Source organism: Penaeus monodon, chromosome 18 (assembly GCF_015228065.2).
Source record: "Penaeus monodon isolate SGIC_2016 chromosome 18, NSTDA_Pmon_1, whole genome shotgun sequence".
NCBI lineage: Eukaryota > Metazoa > Arthropoda > Malacostraca > Decapoda > Penaeidae > Penaeus > Penaeus monodon.
This window is the reverse complement of record NC_051403.1, coordinates 27,631,628-27,646,627: the sequence shown is the minus strand read 5'-3', so window position 1 is coordinate 27,646,627 and position 15,000 is coordinate 27,631,628. Positions and strand designations below refer to the sequence as shown.

The 15,000-nt window shown below is 32.7% G+C and overlaps 1 protein-coding gene across 1 annotated transcript in view; it reads right to left on the bottom strand.

Moving 5' to 3' along the window:
- The window catches only part of LOC119584362 (ras-related C3 botulinum toxin substrate 1), an 85,762-nt gene extending 77,613 nt beyond the window's left edge, over positions 1-8,149 (bottom strand). The window contains exon 1 of the mRNA XM_037932932.1: positions 7,932-8,149. Coding sequence (XP_037788860.1) covers positions 7,932-7,966 — 35 coding nt within the window. The 5' untranslated portion in view covers positions 7,967-8,149. The remainder of the gene's footprint in view (positions 1-7,931) is intronic.
- Between the last annotated feature and the right edge of the window lie 6,851 nt (positions 8,150-15,000).

Genomic DNA, 15,000 nt, shown 5'->3' with positions numbered 1-15,000 from the left:
TTCCAGCCCTTTTTTATAATGGTGAGCCTAAAATGATAGAAAATTCAAGGACAATAAAGTAATTAAAGAATGTTTTCTTGATGAATAAAGATTATACAAAAGTACTGCGCTTATACATCACCACTGTCATACCAAAAGAAAATTATACAATGAAATAATAAATACCACCCCAAATCTATAGCATGCATGATTTACCATTAGGCTACTGACTGGCAATAAAAAGATGCCTAAAGAAACTCACAAAATAAAATCACAACATATAAAACTTGGTACATTGTACCAGTTATAACAATGGGCCCTCTCTCTGTATCTGCTTATCAGAGATCAGCAAATCCCTGATAACACAAGTAAGCTGCCTATCAGATCACAACATCAGTAACTGACTCCCTCCCAGCATAATATATGAATATATTATTACACAATATATAACAAACTCCCCACAACTTTCAAAACAAGCATTATGCAAATCATCATTATTACATTATTTTGACCTTTGTTTATTCATAGCTTGTAGAGACTGTTACCTATAAAACCATTTCAACTGAAGTAACTAGCTATTGTTTCTCACCAAATGAATTATCTTTTGCCTTCTCTCTTATCTATACAAAGCCAATACTTTTGCCTTGCTGCCACTTACCAAACCCCACAACACTTCTGAAACAGCTGGCCTCTTCATAAGGTCTAGCATATACTTTGTGTTTTTAACTTATTCAAAAGTGCCACATTTGGAGTTTTTTTTTGTAACACATACAAACAGCTGGACAAGAATGAAAAGCCACCTGCACACAACATAATTCAAGATGTCAATCATGTTCTATTTTTCTGAAGGTTGACATTTCAGTCTTCTGAAATAGGCTACAAGTGCCTGCTATAAAATACCCAATGACACTGACCAGTATTTAATCTATAACAGAGATTATATTTGACACTAAGTGAATGTATATATATATATATATCTGAAACAAAATTAGCCTACATGAAGAAAAATATTGAGATTCTATTGTAACCCAATGCTAATCTGAGAGCTGACTTCCCCAAAATTGACAATTTCTAATAAGTTCTGGAGCAAATTTTGCATCTGAGGAAATGGATTCCATGACTTTCTGTCACAGAAAGTTAGGATAACATCTTACACCCTCTGCAAACTAATATCACATTTGAATACTATAAAGTAAGATTGCATTTGCATACTAAAAGTAATTTCACAATTGAATATCATCAAGTCCAATTTCTAACCGCTATTTCTTCTTTATCATCATCAAAAACCAAACAAATGACAAATAAATTTTCATCTTAAAAATATTTGCATAAAAAGATATAAATACCCTACAATGCCAAAAGATAAACCCACTGATGCCAGGAGATCCTGTATACATACACTGTCCAATATGATTTTTTTATACTTTTTATACATAGAGGACCCCCCAAGTGTGCAAAATGACCAAGAAGTCAATTACAAGGCTTATTTGATCTCACTTATCTATCTTATTCCTTAAAATTTTGGGAAAAGTTTTGAAATTTATTACTATCTATTATTAATACAATATTAACACAATGCTGCCAGTGGTGGCATATATACTTGCCATGCCATTATTGTCTTTACACACAGATGGATCCACAAGTGCTTCTCTCAACTGTTTATTCATTTCCTTGATCTTTGGAAATGTCTTTTTTTATCTGTTATCAGTAATTTTAACAACATTAGAATTAATAAAAAATCCTGAAAACTCAAGGAAAGGGAAAATCAAACGAGGCCATGAGGTCTACTAACTCCTTGGTGGATGAGTACTTGTAGGCCACCTGCATAAAGACATTCATAAAACAAGACTACAGTAAACAGTATGTGCTTTGCCATCAGAATTGGCTCGATGATGACGATGACAACAATAACAACAACAATAATAATGATTGATGATGATGATGATGATGATGATGATGATGATGATGATGATGATGATGATGATGATGATGATGATGATGATGATGATGATGATGATGATGATGATGATGATGATGATGATGATGATGATGATGATGATGATGATGATGATGATGATGATGATGATGATGATAAAATAACAACAATAATAATAATAATAATAATAATAATAACAATAATAATAATAATAATAATAATAATAATAATAATAATAATAACAATAATAATGATAATAACAGACCTACTCATGAAAATAGAAATAGAAATACACACTTCTTCCCAGAAAATCAAAGAACTACACACGTAGGCAAGGTCAAGTAAGCTAGCAATGGATATGTATGCATAAGCTATGGGTTAAGACAAAAACAATCTTTATTGAATGTCCTAGATTCAATTGCACATTCCCACCCCAGGCTGAGACATCCTAATCTAAAATATGAAATACTGACATGAAACATTACATGCAGGTTTAAATTCCAATCACTGCATCCCCCTGTGCATAGCAGCAAACACTAAGGTATGCCTGTCCTTAGCTAATTTTACTGAAAACTTTACCCATCGTTACCAATTTAAATGCTATCCAAGGCAAAGAAACATTCTAATGTACTGAAACTATGTATTCATAGAATACCAGAATAAGGACAGAAAGAAAAAATAATAAAAAACAAAAAGACCCCATTTATCTTTATCACATTAAAAGAATCCCAACTTTTATTTTTCTTCTTGGTCATGTTTCTACATAAAAAAACAAGATGTGTATATACATAATGACCACTTCATCTTAAATAATAAACACTTGTATGAAAAGTAAAGCTACATAAATGACACTAACCGTTATGAAAGTTGTGTTATGAAACCCATATATAATGTACAATACTTTCAGAGTAAAATTGTATAATATACCATCTTCCTTGGCATACAAGTTGTACCTCCTCTTTTCACTATTCCCTAGATGGAAATTAAAGTATCCCTATACCTTTCACATACAAAAACACACTTGAAAGCACATTACTCAAGCTAATTAATAAAAAAGTCTGGTTACCATTCAATAAGTTGATTGCCCTTTCACTCAATGTAAAACCTTGGCTTATCCATATAGAATATTAATCCAAAAATAATATCTCATTATAAGAAGTTCCCTTTTCCTATATTCTTTTTTAACTTTATAAAATATGGATTTCAATTATCCTGTTACAGGAAATAAAAAAAAACTTTTTATTAACAATAGGCTGATATTAAAAGGTAGTAATGAGAACAAGAACAAGTAGTAGATGTCGGTGACAAAGCAGAAGGAGTAGGAGTAGGAGTAGGAGTAGGAGGAGGAGGAGGAAGGGGAGGAGGAGGAGGAGGAGGAGGAGGGAGGAGGAGGAGGAGGAGGAGGAGGAGGAGGAGTGGAGGTGGAGGAGGAGAGGGAGGAGGAGGGAGGAGGGAGGAGAGGAGAAGGAGGAGAAAAGGAGAGGAGGAGGAGGAGGAGGAGGAGAGAGAGGAGGAGGGAGGGAAGGGAGGAGGAGGAGGAGGAGGAGGAGGAGGGGAGGAGGGGAGGGGGAGGGGGAGGGGAGGAGGGGAGGAGGAGGGAGGAGGAGGAGAGGGAGGAGGGGGAGAGGAGGAGAAGGAGGGGAGGAGGAGAGGAGGGAGGAGGAGGAGGAGGAGGAGGAGGAGGAGGAGAGGAGGAGGAGGAGAGGAGGAGGAGGAGGGAGGAGGGGAGGAGGGGAGGAGGAGGAGGAGGAGGAGAAGAAAGAAGAACTTTTGATAACTGATATATACAACAGTTACTGAAACAATGTATAAACATCAGTAAAATTCAAACATCTAATCAATTGTAAGTACAAGCATCAAACATGGATAAATAAACAAAGATTTTGCAAACTTACCCAGCTGGTATGATTCAGTAAAGGCAATTTCATGCAAATGTGCTTTATATTGTAGGCCTTAATGCCACAGCTTAAAACATGCTTAGGTGATCATCTTATCCCTGATAATGCACATGCACTGCACTGTGAAGATGCAGATCCTATGACACACATTTTGAACGGCATAAACTGGCTTCACGCACATGGTCCACATAATTCAGATGTGCCTGTGCATGCAATATAGGCTACAGAGTACAAAATCTCACTGAAGACATTATATAAAGTACCTCAATTGTACAGGACTCAGTACTAATTAGCTTTGTATTTAAATCATACATTATCTTCAGCTGTATCATAAGCCATATCTATCAGATTTCAACAAAAATGGACAATCATTATGTGTTGCAATTATGGGCCCACATCTTCATCTACTATGTCAAGTAAAAACATATAGCTATCCTCTTCTATCTTTCAGAGAAGTCAAACTCTGAACAGCTACTTCCTTTTGAAAAAGTCACAGTTGGTTTTGAGCATCAATTCTAGGACTAATAACTTACACAGTATGTTAAATGCTAACCATATCACCAACAAACAAGCACAAAATAGATGTATCTTTACCCTTATAGAATGTTAATTTCCAATAAATCTTAAAAGTGGGATGGTTATTTTGGACAAATATTTTAGTTTTTCTTACTCTAACAATAGCAGTAATGATAATGACTGCAATCATTCTGATACAAAAATTATCATGAAAAAAATAATTGTAATGATAAAAAACAATGACATGCTAACAATAATAAGTGTTTTCTATAAACCAGTAAAACAATGTATTCTGAGCATATTTTTCTACAACTAAGTATTATTCTGCAATGTTGACAAACCTATTGGAGGTTAAATAACTACTAATAGTACATAATAAGTATATACCTGCATGCTTCTGTATGTGTTATACGCTATTGCTACAGACAGATCAAGGACATTAAATCAAAACTCCCTATTTCATTCACTACTAATATTCCTCCTGTGAAGAGGAATATGCATCATCATTGACACTGCAATTACATATACAACCAGAAAGGTGAAATAGTTGTTTCAACTAATTATGAATTATGTATATATTATGAATTATGTATATATGACACAATTACATAAATAATATTGTGTGTAATTAAAGACATAAAGCACATTACCAAATAGACAAAATACCAGTAATACATCAAAACATAATGAAAAGAAAAAAGCTTTTATTGAGCTGTTCTGCTCATATGACCTGATTAGTAAGTACACCATTCTCCTTGTAACACACACACACAAATAAACACTGCATCTAAGGCACAGCAATCCCCAATGAAACTACATCTGTTCTTCATGTGCAGCAAATGTCAAACCTCTGCACTTGAAGCCAAGGCCTGTGCATCTTCCCTTCCTATCAAGGTCTAGTTTTCACACAATAACTTTTCCTGTGTATCCATAATATGTACAACTGCCCTTTCATTATCCTTTCCTAAAAATTATATTTCTTGCAAGTACCTTTACATATTACCTGAACTGTAATGCATCCACAATCTAAAACAGAACATACGTTATTTTCAGTGAAGAATTCAGGAATGAATTAGAGTAAGAAAACTTAAAAGTAATGGTCTTGTAAGCAAGCAACATCTCAATGACAAAACAGCAAAGCTTATGATTCAAGATGTGATTCAGCCACAACATTTAGGCATGCACCTTGGGCCTGACTTTTAACTATGTCATCTGCATGACTTTCCTCCCATAACATACCAGAATGAAACATATTTTTTAACAAGTCCTTAAGCTGCCTGCAACATTGCATGACACAGCATTATTCAAATATATATATATATATACTAAGTGACATAACACCACAGATGCAAATTAATGTGTGATTGGTTTATACATCCCTTTCAAAAGACCTAGTTTCTGATGTGTGAAAATATTCCACACTTTCCAGGCAATGACAATACCATCATTTATCTCCCCTAAATAATCAGTGCCTGTCTATCCAATGATGACACAACCACACCCACCACCTGTGGCACTCCCCACAGTGCTGCAAAAATTAGACAAGCAATATGCAATATACAACTTCAATGTGCAATATAAGCCTCTCCCAATATTTTTGCTATCAAAATATAATAAATGGAACCATCCAGGGACAAAATCTGCCCAAAGGGGTTGACAGATTAGACAAAAGGCCTAAGAACAAGCTCTGACAAATAACGCCATTTACCAAACCTGGATTACACTGAGGCTATGTACAGTGTACAGCAATGGAAGTGGAAACTAAACCCTAGATCTGCATTCTTGGCAGACACATACATTCTGGCAGAGCATGAGAAAGAAAATGGCAATGTGGTGGACAGAGATATATTTAGTTGCCTGTAATTTTACACCCAATGACAGTCAAGATATTCTACATATGGGAAAGGCTGATTCTATCTGCAGCTTTTGTATACAAATTTAAGGTGTTATAGACCAAACATGTAATATCACATTCACAATGACAGGCAGATAGGACATACAAAATAAAATTTGATAAATCACAGACAGTGCCAGTGCATAAGCTATGTCACGCATGTTGGTGCTCCAACAAAGGCTAACAATCCACTCACGCTAACCACAATAATTCTGACATCATCATGTTCTAAGTCTTTCCTCTCAATTTATTGCCAAATCAGTAAAGAGTCAGTTCTATCTTGTCAGAAAATATGCCAAGATGTTTGTTGGCTTTTGCTGGAGAATGGACACTTAAGCGCTGTCAAACTGGCTTTCAGATTAAAAGCCATACATCACAAATCAATACAATTTTAATGCAGGTTCAGACGGAATACATCTAGCTTAATTATGAAAAAAATCTTGCTTTAAATGAATCTTCTGCTTAAATATATTCCTAATACACACGGCCCATTCCAAGGGGCCACAAGCTGCATGATCCAGCATGATCTACAACAACATTAACATGAAATGCACAGACACATACAAGCCAAGTTCCCTTTTGCTTTATCTTTCAAACTAAAATTATGCTTTTCAATCATTGGAACTCCACTGGTTACTTTAAGCATAAAAAAAAAAAAATTATTGATAAAAAACTACGAATTTGTTCTGCAAATCCAGTAAGCCTCACATTTCTCGATCATTTATATCCTGAATGATAATAAAATTTATCCAAGGGAAAAATACTCTTTGCAATAAAGAGCTATTGCTGCAGCAAAATAAGTTGCAGTGGAAGGGGTTTGTGGCTGTAAAAAAATTAATCACTTCAAGCTATACCAATCCCACATGAAAAAACAAATAGTTATCAAAACCGAACCATAATAATCATTACTTTTATTTCGGAGAAAAGTCCCGATTCCCCAAAGCACAACTGCATAATATAAAAATGGCAAGTCAGACCCAGGAAAATTCCCAAGAAGAAAGGCAAGCAAAAGCAATAGGAAAATAATAACTAGCAAAAACTTAATTCATCTCTGCTGCTTCCGAATTCTATTCTCTTTACCACCTATCTGCTTCCCCTTTCACTAAATGTTGACCTGTCTTCCCTGTTGTTAATCAGCATAAACAGTTAAGAGAAAAGACCATTAATTTCCAGCTTCCCAAGTGGGTGACAAAACTGACAATGGAAACAAGAGAGAGAGAGAGAGAAAGGTAAATAAAAAAAACCCTGCAAACCGTGTCCTCTCCATCTTTCTCTCTCTCTCTCTTCCTCACTCACTCCTTTATCTGGTTTTCTTCCTTCCTCCTTCTCTAAATGCCTTAATTCTCACATGATAAAAGAGACTCAAATAGAATGAGACAGCTTGACTGAGAATTGAACGCCATAAAAAAATAAAATAAAAAGACCGAGATAAACATGGCGTCAGAATCACACAGGAGAGAGAGGAAGAGGGAGAGAGAGAGAGAGAGAGAGAAAGAGGGAGATGGGGGGGGGGGAGATAATATGAGGGGGGGATGGAGAAAGAGAGAGAGAGAGAGCAAGAGGCAAACGAAAATCTCTCCACCTTCATCACTATCATCAGCACTGGTATCTTGCCCGTAATCGCCCGCCCTTCCTTTTCCTCCCTCTCTCTCTCTGCTTCTAAATTCGAAGAAACAAGTGCAACAATCTCTCCCTTTAAACTGCTTACCCGTCACCAACCACGACGCATTTGATGGCTTGCATAATCCCTGGTTTGTCAAGACGATGCACTAAATCCAATGGTGTTTTTCCTTTCCCCCGAAACCACTTGTTAAATCCCTCCAAAGAATGGTCTTTTTTTCGGGTGGCGGGACCGAGAGCACGCTACACCTTTCGTTCACCGACGTCAGAGCTGTACTGAGCGGGCGAGGCTGAAATCAACATGGACGACACTCGCTTCGTCCCGTCGCTAGGCGCTCGTTCAGCGAATGCTGCTATAGAAACCTATTTCAAGAATTAAGTAACAAATTGGTCGAAAACTGTAAATTCGTTGTGTCTATTTGATTATATTCTGTTGTTTTATATCAATGAACTATTAATTATAGGATCTTATCCTAACCAATTACAATATACGTTTAACAAGATCAAATTGCTAGGAATTAGCAAATACTTGGCGCTATACACAGATAACTTGTCTATATAATACATATCCACCAATTTGTAAGGGTAATTGCAGCACATAGCATCAAACAAATCTTTGTTCTTAATGTACTCAGGGGTGTGTATATATACTACGTCAACAAAATGAAAAGAAACTCCTAACTTTAGCGATATTCGCTAACTAGTAACAAGTGCAAATCAACAGGTTTTTTTGTTTTGTTTTTTTAGGGATATCGATTATGCAACTATTCTTCAGTTATATTATATATTAGAACTGAATACAAGCTCATTCCTGATAACGGATATGATTTAAACAGAACTGCAATAAATATGAGCAAGTGTCTCGTAGAACGCCAATAATGATTGTAATGAACAGACGCAACAATAATAGAAGGGATGCCAGATAATGGATGTGACTAAAATATCATCACAACAATTATCATTACCTATCATTATTGTTGCTGTTATCAATGTTCTTGTTATTATCATTATAATTATCATTATCATTATAAGTTTCATGATCATTATATCATTACTATTATCATCATCATCATCATTATCATCATCATCATCATTATTATTATTATTATTATTGTTGTTATTGTTGTGTTATTATTGTTGTTATTATCCTTATTATTATTATCAATATTATTATTATTATTATTATTATTATTATTATTATTATTATTATTATTATTATCATTATTATTATTATTATTATTATCATTATTACGTAAATTTGCTGTTCAAATCACTGGTAGATTGTAAACCGACGTGTAAAGCGGGGAAGCTGATTATTACCAGTAATCAAAGGTTCCTCGTTCTGTTCCTACTCAGTACTCTAATACTCTCCTCAATACCCTGGCTGTCCCTAATAATGTGTTTTTTGTGCAAAGTGGATCTTTAGCTCTATTCCGATTTGTTCCATAAATGTCTTAAAATTTTGTAAAATTATTATTATCATTATTATTATTATTATTATTATTATTATTATTATTATTATTATTATTATTATTATTATTATTATTATTATTATCATTATTATTATTATTATTACTATTATTATTATTATTATTATTATTATTATTATTATTATTATTAATTATTATTATTATTATTATTATTATATCTTATCATTACTATTATTATCATTTATTTTATCATATCATCATTGATTAAAATGTTATTACTATTGTTAATGATATTATTATTATTATCATTTTAATTTTATTATTATTATCATTCTTTATTCTCTTTTATCTATTTATTATTATTGTATATCATTACTATTATATTATTTTATTATTACATTATATGATATTATTATTACCATATTATTATTATTATTATTATTATTATTATATACATCATTATTATTATTATTATATTATTATTTTTTATTATCATAATATATATAACATATTATTACTATTATTATTATTATTATTATTATTATTATCATTATCGTCATTATTAAAATTTTTATCATTATTATTATCAATTATAATAATAATAATAATAATAATAATAATGATAATAATAATAATTATTATTATTATTATTATTACCTCTATTGTTATTATTATCGTCATCATTATTGTTATCATTATCATTATTTTCATTATTATAATTATAGATTCTATTATTATCATTACTATTATCATTATCATTAATAATATTATGGAGACTCGCCACGAGGGGCCCTAAGGCTGGAAGCGAAGGGCGGATGCGGCCATGCGCCCCCGCCATCGTTAGCCCCCGATGATGCTACTGTTATTATTATTATTATTATTATCATTAGTAGAGGTAGTAGTAGTAGTATCAGTATTATCATTATTACCATTATGATCATTCTTAATATTATTATTGTCATTATTAGAATGATTATCGTTATTATCGTTATCATCATTAATCATCTTTTGTTATCATTATTGTTACAAATATCATTACTATAATCATTATTATCATCATTATTATTACAATTATTTATTTTATTATTATCATTATCATTATCATCATTATCATTAGTAGTAATATCACTATTATCATCATTACTATCGTTACTATTATTAGCATTATCACTATCATCTTTATTTCCTTATACCTATTATTATCACTATTACTACCATATTATTATTATAATTTCATTAGCATTAATGTTATTATTACCAACATTATCATTATTATCATTATTACCTCCCTACTCCCTTTTCTCTCTGAGCCTCCTCTCCTTTTCCCCTTACTTATCCCTCTCTCTCCCTCTCCCCCTTCTTAAAGACAAGGATAATGATACTAGTGATTGTGATGATAATAATAATGATAATTATAATAAAAATGATAATAGCAATAATGATAATAATAATAATGATGATAATAATGATGATAATAATAATATTAATGATAATAATAATAATGGTAATATGTTGATAACAACAACAACAACAACAATAATAATAATAATAGTTATAATAATAATAATAATAATAATGATGATGATGATAACAATAATAAACACAATGGCAATAATAATAATGATAATGATGACGATGATGATGATGATGATGATGAATAACAAGAATGATAATAAAAATAAATAAATATCAATACTGATAAAAATACTACTACTACTAATAATAAATGCCATTTATATCAACAGTAATAATGATGATGATGGTGATGATGATACTAATAATAATAACAGCAATAATAAGAATAATGAAGAAATAATGATAATCATAGTAATAATAATAATAGTAATAATAATGATGATAATATTAATAATAACAATAAAAATAATGATAATGATGATGATGATGATGATGATGATGATGATGATGGTGATGACGAGGAAGAGGAGGAGGAGGAGGACGACGACGATGATGATGGTGATGATGGTAATAATAATAATAATAATAATAATAATAATAATAATAAAATAATAATAATAATAATAGTAATAATAATAATAATAATAATAATAATAATAATAATAATAATAATAATAATGATAATAATAATGATAATAATAATAATAACAACAACAACAGCAACAACAACAATAATAATAATAATAAGAATGTTGATAAGAATATTGATAAGATATTCATATCAGTAATCAAATGATAAATATATTGATAATGATAATGGAGATTATATAGCAATAACAACAAAACCATAATGATAAAAACATTATAGTAATCGTAACAATAACAATAATAACAATGATAATAATGATGATAATACTACTGAAAATGATTATAGTAATAATAATGATGAGGATAATTATTATAGTAATAATAATGATGAGGATAATTATTATAGTAATAATAATGATAATAAGGATTAATTAAGGATTAATATTAACAACCATGGTATTAATGATAATTATAACAATAATAATGACAATCATAGTAATAATGATCAATAATGATGGTGATGATAATAGTGATACTAAAAAAAATAATGATGGTGATAACGATAACGATAATCTATTCAATAATTCTGCATCTGTTTTATCCGTTACGTCTGCACAGTTCAGTTCAGTGAAGGAGACCCCGATCAGGCCTTGCATATGTGGCTCGGCCTACTGTGTAGTAGAGATGCTATCAATTTTCACCCCATTTTGCATCAAAAGGAAGTGATTTAATTTCGCATTCACATGGAATATCCATTCAGGCGTCCGTGTGCAATATATTCGATGCGACTACGGAGCTGAAGTCACTCCATTTGATGCAAAATGGGATGATAATTGATAACATTCTAATATTAATAAAAGTGAGGATATATGTTCGCTGAATTTCTCTACAATGGGAGGATCTGTTTTAAAATTTGAAGAAACAGGCGTTTCCATTATGCTTGTAGATGTACACCTGGGATGATTACGCGGGGGTTGTAAAAGTGGAAGTGGAAGTTGTTCCTCTATAAATCTTTTTTATTCTACATCAGTTGCATAAACTAAAACGGTCCATGTTAATGACTTGGTTCCGAGACCTTACTGTCGGGGTCACAAATGTTGGTTTTCGGAACCCTTTATTGGCCCCTAGACATTATGAAGGAGCATTTTTTTTATAAATGAAACATATTCCATCGAAAACGTTCCTTTGGCCAGTTTTACATCAACATTTGTCTGCAAAACCTAACTTTAAATAATCTAATTTGAAAATTGGATCGACGTCGGTTATTCTTATGAAAGAGCACAATTGCATTGTTAAATAGAAGACCGGGATGTTCGCACTGTCAGATTCCCCACTATTTGACCAATAAATGCAGAAAACTGGAGTAAACCATAATTGTGTCCGCTTCCTTAATGTGTATTATTTTCCCTGGATTCAGTTGATGTTTAGACTAAATATAACTGATCATAATTCTTCGTTTTGATTAAACTTAAAGACAAAATCTTTACCATATAAAACTGAGCAATTTATTACGGGGTATAACAATAGATTAATTCAATATTAAACCTATTTCCATTTGCAATGAATTTCTAGTTATTTAACCTACCATAGTAAGATTAACCAAATACTTCCCGAGGGTTAAAAGCCATTCTTCACCCCGCTCAATACTACGTTGTCAGGGGCGTTGACAAGTAAATTTTTGAAAAATTAACAATTTACCAGAGTTATATTGGTGTAAATAAATAAAAAAGACTAATGAGCCGTGGGGTGTGGCCCTAGTGGCGGGGGCAAACCACCACAGAGTCTTGGGGGAGGCTCCTGTGCATAGCACAAAGTAGGGTTGGAGCAGCTGAGAGGGTCTAGGTCACTGGTTCCCAAAGGGGCGGTACTGCCCCCCTGGGAGCAGTGGAAAGATCGGGGGGGGGGGGGGCGTTTTCGCAAAAGGGGACGGAGATAATTATGTGAGTTGAAGCGGTTAATATATATATATATATATATATATATATATATATATATATATATATATATATATACATATATATATATATGTATATATATGAATATATATATAAGAATATATATATATATATATATATATATATATATATATATATATAATATGTTTTTTATAATGCTCATTAATTTTGTTCACTAAATTGGGTTTTATTTATGAAATGCATCTTTGTATTTAATCTTAATTTTAAGTTGAATCGTCTAGAATATAAGGTGTCAGTTCGCATGTGTGAATGTGGGGGGGGGGGGCTAAGAATCCACCTGAAAGCCAGGTCGACAGCTTGGAAAAGTTTGGGAACCACTGGTCTAGGTTGCCACGGTTGATAGGGAATCATGGACACGTAATGTGGTATACAGAAAAAAAAGATTGGACAATTACGTGTTGTTTGTTTGTTTTTTGCTGTATTTGGTATTATATTGCAGACAGCAAATAGTCCAACCATTTTATCTTTGGCATTTTGTATTGTTTTGCAATTGCAAGTACTTTAACGTATTTTCCACTAATATAAGATTTCTGTCGATAATGTTCAAGTCGAGTATTTCAAGTTATGTGTCGTTATCATACGTTTTAGACAGCTGTATAATGTAAAATGATTTTTAGAATTTTATTTTAAGTGCATTATTTTGGCAATATACTACAAAAATGATGGACTTATAACTTGCACACACACACACACACACACACACACACACACACACACACACACACACAGAGAGAGAGAGAGAGAGAGAGAGAGAGAGAGAGAGAGAGAGACTAAAATATTACATCTCGGAGCACACACTATTAGCTTTAATTTTCTCATTTTGTCTTTTTTTCTCGTGTTTCTATGTTACGCATTGTTGTTTAATGTACATGTTAAGAAAAGTGAGTTGAATAATTAAAAATAGCTCCGACTTCAACTTGATTTCGTTGCAGAAGTACTTTATTGGAAATGTGCCTTAAGTAAAAACACGTGGCACTTGTCTGATGGTCCGCGTCGCCGCAGCCGATTGCCTTTTGCCTCTGCTGTTTGTCGGCTCGGGAGCGTCGCCAAGCATCTGAGGCCCCAGGAGGCTAGGTCCGTTCGGGAGCCGCTGTCAATTCTCAAGCCTGGTTTAGGAATATACGATGGAGTAAAAATGTTTTTTATTAGAACTTGAAATATGTAAAAGGTAACAATCAACATTTTTTTTTTGTGATTAATATTATCATAGTCTACAATGGCTAGAAACAAATCGACTTATTATAGGCTATAAACAGCAGAGTTTCTAAAGTGATAGTTCTCTCTGCGTAACTTTCAGTTTATTCCTACATTATGCTACCTCATATTTTGCCATGAAATGTTTTGGCCAGATCTCTCCTCTCCCATTAGTGTCTAACCTGACCTGACCTGGCCTCTCGGTAAATTGCATGGCGCTGTTTCATTTTCGTTCTAGTTTCGCCAGAGCTAAATAAGTATTTCCCAATATCTAGTCATTTGGGGAAGCGTTTCGACATTTCGGAAAAAAGACGATCGCCTGTTACAGGTGACATATAATCACTTCAGGAGTTAAAGGAAATATATTGAAGACACAAACATGTACACTGTAATTCCATTCATCATGTGTTTGCTTCCTTTTGGGATACGAGATGAGGACTCGCCGAGTTATGTGACTAATTAGATAAGGGTTGAAAAAAATACTCTGAAGCGCGTATGCCTGTACGAAGTGATTGAATTTGTTTCATGACATGTTAGCACGGCAATTAACAAT